Genomic DNA, 12,799 nt, shown 5'->3' with positions numbered 1-12,799 from the left:
ATATAGTATATACTATATATATATATATATATATATATATATATATATATATATATATATATATATATATATATATATATATACAAGAACTGTGAACTTGGTCAATGGGTTAATGTAGTTAATACACGTATATTTGTGTTAATGTGTTAACGCAAACTATGACGAAATTAATAGTAAGCCTTCTATATTGTGTTAATGAGTTTCTATATTGTGTTAATGAGTTTCTATATTGAGTTTCAATGAGTACTGTTTGTTTGTAATTTAAGATTTTTTAGCAATTGTACAAGGTATGCAATTCAGCCCGGTGGCTGCAAACTACTTTCAATAAACCATCTATTATTATTATTATTATTACAATAAAAAGCCGGGAGGTATAAAATCTCAGATTTTACTTGTTACATTCTTAGTACGACTGCAAACTAACGAGAATTCTGAGTTAGTTATCCTGGTGTTAAATGTAAAGTCCTTCCACGTGGTGCATAAGGCGGCGCGCATCTCTGGTTTAGTAGCCTTTGGGCCACGCAGTTCTGCAATCACTACAGGAAGGGTGTAACTGACAATCAAGTGTTAAATGAATGAAGGAATGCCCTTTATTGTACGTTTGTGCTCTTACAAGCTGAGTACAGATCGTGATTGAAGCGGAAGTAACAAACAGCAATATCTTATCCAAACTATACATACTAAAGTTAGTTACTATGTGCAGGTTCAACTTCTCGCTTCTTAAGACAATTGTAGATATATGAGCATATGGAGCTAATGATTACGAATACTCGAACGGCCAACACAAAACTACGGATTAGTTCACAAAACTCCACATTGAAAAAGGAAGACATAACGACGTTCCTCTGCAGCAAAGAATTTGCCAACATTGTGACTTATATAAGATAAGATCGAAGACGAGTTCATTTTGTTGTTGAATGTGATTTATATAGAAACTAGAGTTCCACGATCTCATACCTTCGCAAAATGATGTTAACCCTTGCGGTTGACTAATTATATACAATTTTAAATGTTGATTTTGTAAATAAGAGCCTTATTTGCATGGATTATATCAGTTGATCATATTCTCCACCCAATGACAGCCTTATCTTAACAAAGGCTATTATAGCACTTCCTCATAAATTATGCAAATGAGGTCATGATTTGAATGAATTATGTTTATTGATGTTCACCTTCACTTAAGTTCCAAATGTGACAAGTATGAAATTCCCAGCAGCTACAACTATGCAATATTAAAAAATTTGCCATTGATTATGCAAATTAGGTCCTCATTTACATAATCTATATCCTCAGATTTTTTGTCGTTCTCACAAGTGATGTCACAAGTGTTTCATAGTTGTATTATCGAAAAAAGCAGATTTATAGCAATTCCTCATTAATTATGCAAATTAGATCCTGATAATTATCATTCGTTTATGTCAAGCATCGCTTCAACTAGCTACATACCAAAAATCACGACAATCCGTCAACCGGTTCTTGATTTATCCTCCTTCGAAATTTTTTCAACCAATGCTCCTGCAGTTCCAGAACAAGCCGATAGGGGACCCAAACTCATGTCACTTCTTCCCTATCCCAAGAGCTATCTGCCGTCCGAAATTCGTGGCCCTAGCATGTCCAGATATCAAAAACGGAACTTCTGTTGCAGTACTTAGTAAAGCCGCCAGGGGGCCCAAAATCGTATCATTTCTAGGTCTCATGAAGACCCACCCACCTACCAAGTTTCATTCCAATCCATTCACAGCTTCTTGAGTTATCTTGCTAAACCACACACAAACAAGCAAACACACACACACAGAGACAAACGCTACTGAAAACATAACCTTCTTGGCGAAGGTAATGAGAGATATACCCTCTATACTTGTATACAAGATAACTTCCATAACTTCAGACATTTAGAGAGAACAGAAAGAAAATTCTTCCTTATGAAACTAGGGCAAACTTTATATGTAAATACTTTCAATATTAACTTTGGAAAAAATCTTACCCATATATATATATATATATATCGCTACAAGGAGAATGTAGCGAGGAACATTGGGAACTCTGCGTACAAAATGATACGTTATTATTGTTTGATTGAATATGCATATATAATTTCTGTTTTTAGTTACGTGTTGGAAAGGGATGCTTCATTTATGTTCACGTTACTTATGAATAAAAAAAACAAGCGCAATAAACCAACAAATGTTGTAAATTCCTTTCTTTGCATCCTTGAAATGACATCTGGATTATTTACGCACGCTCCGCCACGTTACCTCCATGCTCTCACTAAGTTCCTAGCGTGTTGCTTTTATCCAGGATAGTTGTATAATAATGCACGTTCCACAACCAGGCAAGTAACGGAAATATTTCAAAAATAATGACTCGAGCGTTGATTGGCCCCCTTTTCAAACCCCAACAAAGAGAAATGCATGCAATTGGCTGGTCTGGTTTACATGTCACTGCAGGAATAATGATACAAAGAGTTGTGAAATGTCCCGCTTGTCTATTGTGTAAAAGTTGCATGCACACTAATAAAAAAACATAGGCTATAAAATAGTCTAATAGGAATGTTATCATCAACACATAATTTGCAGTTTACCTGTGTAATGTTTTCAACTTCGTGTTCTTTAAGTTCCAAAAAATTAAATATAACCAAGGAAGTTAAACGTCTCTTGTAAAAAACAAACAAGGTAAATAAGACATAGGCGCCGTCTCGTCTCTGAAAATGACACCACAATACACATCTGACAACAATGTAGAAGTAAATCGTGCATCTTTTGTCTCTTCCAAAAAATTATTTTTTACACTAAAGTGGGCTGATATTTGAAAAACACCAAGCCGGACCCCCACATCACCAACGAAAACGACCATGTTTGCAAAGGTGAAATATGTCAAGATCGAAGGTTCCCAATAGCCTAGTTTGGTAAAATTCTGATCAGTAATCGTGTTTTTTTTTACCACTGTAGATCCAATATGGTGCCGGGATAATTAGGCGTTAATATATGCGGGGAGACGATGGACGACACAAAGAAATCTGCTCATTGTTCATAGCAAGGGTTATAGTTACAAATATAAACTTTGGGATACACTTATACCACATTCATAACAAGGACGTTATATCATAACCTAGTTGAAGCTCCGTGTTCATAAAAAATTCTTGTTCCGAGCTTTATATATCCTTCTAGATTCTTTATCAGAGTTTATATAATGTCCTTGGTTTATATAAGCCTGGCGTGGCCCAAAAAGTCAACCAGACTGTGCCGAGGGCGAGTTTATAACAGGCATCGGCCCCCAAACAACATTTATTCTATTCACCGACTTTCCCGCTCTTCTTTCACGCAGCCTTTGAAAACACATGTGCACCGCATTTGCGAAACGATCTACATGTACGGTGACCCCTCATTGTTTGGCAGTACTTGCGACGTGTGACGTGTGCCTGCCCGTATATTCCCGTACACACGACTAATTACCAGGTGTCCGGGCGTGTCCGGAGGTATCACAGACCTGCACACGCCGTGGCCGACATTTCCTGCACACACCCGGACACACCCGGGCACGCCAAGTTTCACGGGACGTGTACAGGTCCGGAAACGTCTGGATATCTTGGTTTTCGTCTAGTGCAGCTAGTGGGCGGGTCCCCGTCTGTGTGCTGTGATTGGGCGCCGCGCGGTCTGCTAGCTGTGCGGCTTACGTGCCGTTTCTATGGCAACGTGGCCCAGCCAAAGCAACACGAAATGTATCAATTCTTGATCGTTGAAGCCAAGGGCGTAAAGAACCTTTGAATTACGCTTCGCCCCCCTCTTTTGTATAATGTTTAATTTCTCTTCCGCAACTCCGTGCGTAGACCTCACCTATCTAGGAGAAGAACTTCTCGAGTGGCTGTGTTAGATTTTATATCTGAGATAGCGCGGGTCGGGTGTCATCAAAAGCAGTACTTAGCGGGCCGTCAACATCGCAAGGTCAGACAGAAATTCTCGTACCAAGAAGGTTGTATTATTTTGTTATCGTTCTAAACATTATTAAGCCACTAAAATTTTCGATATTAAAAAAAAACATTTGATTAAAAACACTATGCCAAAAAACAGTTACTCAAGCAACTGGATATGATTTTGAAAACGTCAGACGTTTCAGCTAGTATCCACTAGCTTTCGTCAGTGACTGAGAGACCAGAGGGGAAAGCAGGTTTATATACACAACCTGTTGATTGATATGCAAATAAAGTGAAGACAAATTTGGAAGTCGAAAAAGGAACAAAAGTCAGACAAGTCAAGACAAGATGATGCAAATTAGTCTGAAAGCTCCTGTTATACAGGACAGGAGCTTAAGTGTTGTCTGTCCTCGGGGCTGGGAGTGCCAAATCCCAAGTGCCGGAAAGATCGACCCGTAGCCCCCCTTCCCTGTTGAGGGTGGGGTTGTTTCATATATTGCCTCTTTAACACCCCGTTCCCACCAGCGTGTTTCGCGGTCTAAGACATCCGTGGACTCGAGTTTGAAAGAGTGACCCTGGTTGTGTTGTAGGTGGTGGAAAATAGCTGAGGAGTAGCCGTTGGCACTAGGTCGGCAATGTTCTTTGTTCTTTAAGCGGTCGACTTGTCTCTCCGATGTAGGTGTTGTTACAATTGGGCTCCTCACATTTGAGTCTGTAAATAACCTGTCCTGTATAACAGGAGCTTTCAGACTAATTTGCATCATCTTGTCTTGACTTGTCTGTCTTTTGTTCCTTTTTCGACTTCCAAATTTGTCTTCACTTTATTTGCATATCAATCAACAGGTTGTGTATATAAACCTGCTTTCCCCTCTGGTCTCTCAGTCACTGACAAAAGCTAGTGGATACTAGCTGAAACGTCTGACGTTTTCAAAATCATATCCAGTTGCTTGAGTAACTGTTTTTTGGCATATCGTATTACCTGGATGTCTAACCTTCATCGACGGATTAAAAACACTATTTGCTTGTGCTACTGTTATCATCATGCATATAATTTCCCAAAAAATCCCGCGGGATATCGCGATGAATCCCGATTTGATGCTTATCCCATGAACTGTACTGTGTTATCCCGAAAAAAGATTGAAACTGTCTGACAAAACGACAAAATGTAATGTTATACTAGTATCCATGTTATATCATGAGTAATAAACGTAAACAAACGCCCCATCCCCCGGCCCCGCACCTACATTACAAAGTCGACAATAGTTACGGATGAACGCAATTCTGTTAACTTTATGTTTCAAAACGGCGACAAGCCTAAATTGCTATACATACGAGATTCTATCAAGTCAGGAGCTAGTAAATTACTAGTGTTTTTTTTAATTCGAGCCGGCGGTGACATGCAAAAAGTTAAACAAAGTCGCCTGCGTTCTGTGGAAATCTGCAGTCCTACTTGTGGATATTGAACCCAAAACCCTGATGCAATATTCTGTACTCGAGACTGGTATTCATATGGCCGTATTTCTACGAAGGAAAAGGAAAACTTACCACAGACATTGGTCCACCAATCTCCCGTGTCCTACGAGGGCGGATGCCCATATTTGGAAAGCTCGGGTGTTCCGTGCGTAGCGCTAGGGTCATTGACCCGCGGTTTTCGAACACGCTGTTCCATTGTTCCATGGTTGTTCGAATGTTCCAAACGCGTTCTTTTTGTTCGATTTTTGGCTTAAAATGCAACTTTTTTCACCTTTTTTTTTAATAAAATCATTTTTTTACATCTATGTTGGCTAAAATGACCGCGGTTTAGTGTCTTACTTACCAACCTACCAGCATGCTGAATTTCATTTTCCTCCAGGCTCTAATTACGAAAATATCTACGATTTTTAGGTGTTTGGAGAAGAGGAAATAGAGCAAATATAATACGTTTCCTTCGGTAAACATAATAAAACTGAATTTTGGCTACAAACACACCATTGGCTTCTAATCACAATAAAAATCTAACATGTGTACAAACTCCTTAGATATTAAAACTGAGTGTACTACATAAAAGCTACATAATTGAGATTAAAAAGCCATACGTCCTTTATCAATAGTATTTAAGACAATATATAATCATGAAATATCGCTTGTGTCTTTGAGGTTATAAAGGCAAAAGTGGACTAATAGTACGCTCTTTTATAAAGAGAAACCATACAAAGGTTCAAAGAGGTCTGTGATATCGATCTAAAACTGTCCTTTTTTACAGATGATGACGCTGCCATGTCTATCGACAGCCAATCCGCAGCTGCGCTGCACTCTGAACCCTGGCTGCCTATTGTTCCGTATCCGCCTCGTAAGCTCGCTGCAAGACTTCGCAGTCTGGAGACGGATGAACTGACAGAGTCTATGGCTGAACGTAGAGCTTCAGGATTGGTCAGGAAGATATTCGGGTTACCAATATTCAGGAAAAGGCGAGATATTGCCGACCGACCGGATGACTCTCCGCCGGACAGCATCCTCTTTGTTGGTGAAAAGGCATATCGATTTCCGGTAAGTAAGGTTTGAATCAAAATTATTATACACACAAATTATAAGTCATTTTGGGTACGAAAGGAACAAAAACGTCATCAGGCCTTCGACAAATAATGTTAACCTTCATGATTGACGACATAATTGTCACATAAGATCACTTGCGTGAATTATATCACTTTTTTATATTCTCCACCCAATGACAGTTAATATTCTCCACCCATTGACATTCTAAACAAAGAAAACTAATCTAGCAGTTTCTCATGGATTATGTAAATGTTTGATGATGTTCATGGTCATTTGATTTCCAAATGCCGAAAGTATAAAATCCCCGACATTTACCAATATTAGAGTATACATGTAGCATTTTCTCACTACTTATGCACGTTTGAATTGTCCTATAACGCAGATTTGTAGAATTTCGTCATTAATTATGTAAATTAGATCCTGATTTGCATAATCGTCATTTAATTTTGCCAAGCATCACTTAAGCCAAACCAAAAATAACAACCCGTTAACCGGTTCTTGAGTTATCCTACTTCAGACATTTTCAAACAAACGACTTGCAGTTCCCAAACCAGCTGCTAGGATACCCAAATTTACGTTACTTCTTCTCGAGCAAAAGAGCTATTTACCACCCAAAACCCTAGCATGTCCAGATCATGAGATATCATAACCAGTTTCACTTCAGTACCATAGAAGGCCACCAGGGGGCCCAAAATCTAAACATTTCGAGCTCTAGTCATGACCTACCCAACTACCAAATCCAGGTATCAAGATAATCCATCAAAGCCTTCTCGAGTTATGCTGTTAAAACATACACACACGCGCAGCCACTAAAATATAATTTTCTAGGTGGAGTTAACAATTTTAAGTGGCATATACAACACGAGAGAGTGAGGTTATGTGTAAATATTTAATATCTAAGGAACGTGTATGTTTCTTTTTTTTAATTTTTCTTAAATCTTTATTCAACAGAACAAAAGAGCGTACAAAAAGACAAACGATATAGCATATGAGTACACACACACTGAATTACGTAAAAACATTCTACCCAGTCGATATATTTGCTAAATCTCCCCATTTTTTGTAATGACTGATCATATTGTTTTGTTTTCGTGCGATGCTTTCTTCTGTGGCTTTGAAATTATTTACAAAGGATTCAAAACTATACAATGAAATAGTTGCGGAATGACGATTCTTGAAAATATACACCTTTCCCAGTAATATTATAAGATTGCATATAATTGGTACTGCTTCATGATGATCACCCAATAGAATGTTCAACGGATTTTCTATATTAAGATAAAGTCCAGTTTTTTTGTTAAACCATTTCTGAACACTCAGCCAAAATTTAAACACCTTTCTGCAATCACAAAAAAAGGTGTTTTGTTGTTTCTTCTTCTTCTGCACACAAGGCACACAGTGGAGATTCTTTTAGTTTCCAAATGTATAATAGTCTGCTCACCTGCTCACCCGGACGCCTGTAGACCTTCTGGTCTGTCAGTTGTCAGCCTCTGGGTCAGGTTCCTCCATGCTACCCTGTCTTGAGTCAGATTCTTCACTTCCTCGAAGTCCCTCTGCTCTCTCTGTGTGATCTCTCTGATCTGATCTTCCCATCTCTTTCTTGGCCTGCCAGGTGGTCTTCTCTTCTTTGGTTTCCAGTTGTATATCCTGTTTGTATCCCTGCCCTCTGGCATTCTCAGTACATGCCCAAACCATCTCAGCTGGTTTCTTTCTATGATGTTCAGAATGGACTCCACTGAGAAAGAGCTCCTTATTATATCATTTCTCACTTTGTCCCTTAAGGTAACTCCGTAGATTAGGCGCAGTACTCTCATTTCCGTAGCTTGAATTTTGCTTTTGAGTCTCTGAGAGAGAGTCCAGGTTTCACTACCGTATAATAAGACTGGTCTTAATATAGTAGTGTAGATGCAGATCTTAACGTATAATAGTCTATTTGTTGCTAAAAATTTATGTACTAATTTGAATTGAAACATTCTGGTAGGGGGGTCGATTGATATTCTATAAATGAGGAGAAAAACTTCCTTCCACGGAATTATGTCTAAAATATCATGTACAAACAGAATTCCCTGGTCCAGCATCTCCTTCCATAAGAACGATTCATCATCAATCTTAAAATGCCAATTATATCATAGAACATGGGGTTGGGAACCATTCTCAGGAGGGTTGAACTGGAATGATAACCACGTGTACAATACATCTAGGAAAATACACTTACACCTGGGAGCTCTCGCTTCAAAAAAGTTACAACTTTCAATTTGTCATTTCCGATTTGTAAAAATGGAAACAGACCCTTTCTAAATACAGTATGTGTGTTTGATAACAGTCTTGAACAAAACCAGAGTGTATTATGATACAGCTTAGGAACCCATGATGCTTTTAAGGAAGCATCAAAGGCGCACAGATTGATAAGCTGTAACCCACCACATTTATATGAACTATACAATACCTTTCTCTTTGCCCTCTCCGGACCATTATTCCAAATGAATTTGAATATTTTCTTTTCATACTGTTGAAAAAAGTGTTCCGGAGACGGCAAAGCAAGAAATATGTGTGCAAAAAGCGAGACGACCAATGAATTGATAACTGTAATTTTGCCATACAATGAGAGTGATCTTTTTCTCCACGGGAGCAATGTGGAGTCTAGTTTCTTAAGGCATTTAATGCAATTGATGGAAGTGATTTCATCCATGTTGACCGGGACATGCGTCCCTAACAGATCAAAGGGACCATCGGTCCATTCTACGCTGTACTGACAAAGTTTCTCAAAGTCTGTACCTTTAAGAGAACCCACTCTAATTACCTTACACTTATCGTAATTAGGTGTGAGACCGGAGAGAATGCTAAAATTGTTTAAGTCTGAAGTTAAAGCGTTAAATGTGACTGGTGTGGGTTCTAAAGTAAAGTTAGTATCATCTGCATATTGGGCCAATTTGGATTCTATATCATTTGTAATGAGTCCCTTTATGTCAGAGTTACTTCTGATTTTAATGGCTAAGAGTTCATATGCAACAATAAACAAGTAAGGAGATAGGGGGCATCCCTGTCGCACCCCTCTCTGGGGCATAAAAGGTTTAGATAAATTTACATAATTGATGATTTTACTAGATATATTACTATAAAGTACTTGTACCCATTTGAGAAAAGAACTTCCAAAGTTAAAGAATTCTAATGATTTTAAGACAAAATCCCATCTGATCCTATCAAAAGCCTTTTCACAGTCCGTCACAATGTGTATGTTTCTTTGAATTCAACTTCTCCGTCCAAAATCTTGCTTTAAAACGTCAAATAGCAATTAGAAAAATAGAGTCACAACTAAATAGCATAATGATTAAAATTTGACTGGGAAACCTAACATCGCTCTCTCAAATGTTATGTTTTGTTATTTTATCATTCTAAATCCTCAAACCTTGTTTTATTGACTAGTCCCAGCCTCAGGAGCGTAACGCTGTGGAAGAGGTTCGTCAGATTTTCATTTCATTCAACTTATTGTACTTACCAGTATCGAATGTTTAGAGTAAACATACCTAAATATCTTTCATGGATTACGTAATGGATACAATATTTATCAGCTTATTTTTAAGGCATGAGGCAGGATTAAGGCGAAAATCATTAAGCACCATTTTCTTGTAACGATACTAGTTAAATTTATGATTTATGACAGGGTATGAAAGGTCTTAAACAAATCATTTTCTTCACCTGGAAACCTGGATACGTAGACTTGGCCTACTTCCCCTCGCCTCCTTAACATGGCGCTGAGACGATCAAAATGTGTTCCACTCCCACGCTCACTCACACAAGCTCCTGTTCGTAGATTTTGTAAGCCGGTCACCTTTCTCAATCTAGCGTGTTATTCTGTTGTACGCTAAACACAGTAAGTCATATATCATCATCATCAGTCGACCGTATAGCTTTTACCACCCTTTAGACGGGGTAACATATCTTTACAAGCCGGTGTTTGCCAGGTCTCCCCCCGGGTGAGGATGAAAGTCACGATGCATGAGGCTGGTACGAGGCAGTCATGTATTCTATTAAAAACATGTATTCAATTTCTACGCTTTTCAGTTGGCAACGCTGCCGTTCAGGATCAACCAGTTCCTGGAAGTGTTAGTTCATCTGAGGCAGTGTGGACTTACAGAGGGACAGCAGCAACAGAACCCGGTGCCATTCAAGGATGATTAAATAATCTTCATCAAATCAGTCTATCCGATCGTCAGGTATATAATCAAACATGTTTGTAGCACCAGTTCAAATTGGTCTGATGCAAATGGCGTCATTTGCATAGGTTTGACTGTATTTGACAAAACAGAGGCACTTGGCAAGAACGTCAGATTGGTTAAGAGACTACGTTATGGGTATTTCACTCAATTTTAAAAGATAAAGGTTTTTAAATGAACTAGTAAGTATGATTTAAAGATTCACCGCATGGTTTACATTATTTAAGCAAAATTATTACATTCATATAACCACATTTAGAACTGCACTATATGTACCCTATTCATTCATTCCTAATCATTGTTTCTAAAACAACTATTATTACTAGGATATTTTTTATAATACTGAATAAAGTCATCTTGAACCTTGCAGTCATCTCTGTTACGACTTTTAGTAACATTGATCTGCCAGGTAGCCCCAAACAACATTTTTTTTCAAATATTGAATACTTCTTCCTCGCTCTTCAGGGATATGCGTGTCCTTATTAAATATTGATTATGTACAATGTGAATTACTGTTAATCTGTGCTGACTGATTATTTTTATTATTGGAATCTGCTTTCTAAGTTCACGTTGGTCTTTCTATATTCTGCCTATATTTGATTCAGCTATAGCATGGCGACGTATTCTCTTGAATGCTATATTCTAGTTTCGTTTGACCAGTTTTTCAAGTAATATAACAACACTGAATACGTGAAGAAATGGGCGGGTCTGAAGAGGTCAACAAACCTTGGAAGCCTGTACCACAGCCAGGGTCTGGGCCTTACCTCGGGAGAACAGATCGATCTCCAACAACATGCTGCCGTCATCGCTTCAGCTACTGCAGTGTCCAGAATGCCCAAGAAAGGAAAATAGAAATGGAGCCCCATCAAACAAAGGCAACTTTACGTCGGAAATTAAAATTTCATCTTCGTCAGTCAGAAGACAAAAAGATCACTGCAGCTCTCTTACCGTACTGGGAAACTGAATTTAACTTGTAGATCTCGAACAGTCGAAAACAAAATGGAGAAGTTCCTTGTTGAACAGCCCCCGAGGCGTCTTTGAGTTTGTCCTGAGCGGTATGGTCAACTGGCTTCCCACACGTGACATCTGGTTCGGTGGGTGGAAAGTCCTGTCCTCTAACTGCCCTCTATGTCGAGGTCATCAAACACAGAGACAGTCCTGAACTCCTGTCCGGTCGCCCTGAAGGACACCAGGTATACGTGGCGTTACAACAGCGTCCTTAAGGAGCTGGTGACCACCCTCCGGCAGTGGTATTCCGAGTCCGGTCAACAGGTCACCATCAGGAGTGACTTGAGCTTGGATGCAGTTGATGCATTCCACTTGACATTCTACCCACGTCACATACCCCAGACATAACTATACAAGACCCGGTCAAACAAAAGCTGACTCTTGTAGAACTTACCATACCTTTTGAACAAAGTGCCCTTGATGCAGGGGACAGAAAACGTGCAAAGTACGAAGACTTGCTGGATGAAATTCATAACAGCTACGAAGCTACTCTTGTCACGATTGAAGTAGGTAGTATGTGTTTTGTTACAAAACATTCCCGTACACCATACCTTGAGAATAAGCGAATAAGCACAGTAAACTGATAGCCACATGCTGACTGCTAGCAACAATAGCGCCTCTAAAGACTCAAAACATACTTTTTCGGTGAAAATAACCATCCTAAAATACATACATAATGCATATAATGTATGGCAGCATTGTTCTGCACGGAATAAGCTCGGATACACTTTATCCACTCTCTAACGTGTCTCTGGCAGGTAAGTGTCCCCGACCAAGTCCAATACTAAGTGTTATTTTTGTACATCTTAGCCCGAATTGCATTATATGAAGGAAACACAATTAATAGCCTTAATAGCCTTAACTTTGTACTCAGCTGGATTTTTTTCAGAAGTTAAGACCAAACCAATTTGTTGGCTCTCAGATATTTAAAAAAAATATGAAGCGACGGGGCAAAAAAAGGCATTCTGTTTTAGGAGCCATGACGTCAACATACCAGGCTGGCTTATAATTGTCTTCACCAGAAAGACTATGGAATCGTCCCGCCGTATTGTGGGTGATTGCGGGTTTAGCCGTATAACTTTTGAAGACATGATTCGACGTCCATGATTTTTGGAAGGCAGATTACCGTTGTTGA

The 12,799-nt window shown here is 38.9% G+C and overlaps 1 protein-coding gene across 2 annotated transcripts in view; it reads left to right on the top strand.

Moving 5' to 3' along the window:
- The window catches only part of LOC109472881, a 77,833-nt gene extending 66,593 nt beyond the window's left edge, over positions 1-11,240 (top strand). For both annotated transcript variants that reach the window (XM_019772747.1, XM_019772746.1), the window contains 3 exons: positions 6,153-6,436; positions 9,866-9,898; positions 10,505-11,240. In XM_019772747.1, coding sequence (XP_019628306.1) covers positions 6,153-6,436; positions 9,866-9,898; positions 10,505-10,621 — 434 coding nt within the window. In that variant the 3' untranslated portion in view covers positions 10,622-11,240. The remainder of the gene's footprint in view (positions 1-6,152; positions 6,437-9,865; positions 9,899-10,504) is intronic.
- Positions 11,241-12,799: the final 1,559 nt, after the last annotated feature.

This window comes from Branchiostoma belcheri, unplaced genomic scaffold (genome assembly GCF_001625305.1).
Source record: "Branchiostoma belcheri isolate BF01 breed outbred unplaced genomic scaffold, Haploidv18h27 scaffold289, whole genome shotgun sequence".
Classification (NCBI taxonomy): domain Eukaryota; kingdom Metazoa; phylum Chordata; class Leptocardii; order Amphioxiformes; family Branchiostomatidae; genus Branchiostoma; species Branchiostoma belcheri.
This window is presented reverse-complemented; position numbering and strand designations above follow the sequence as displayed.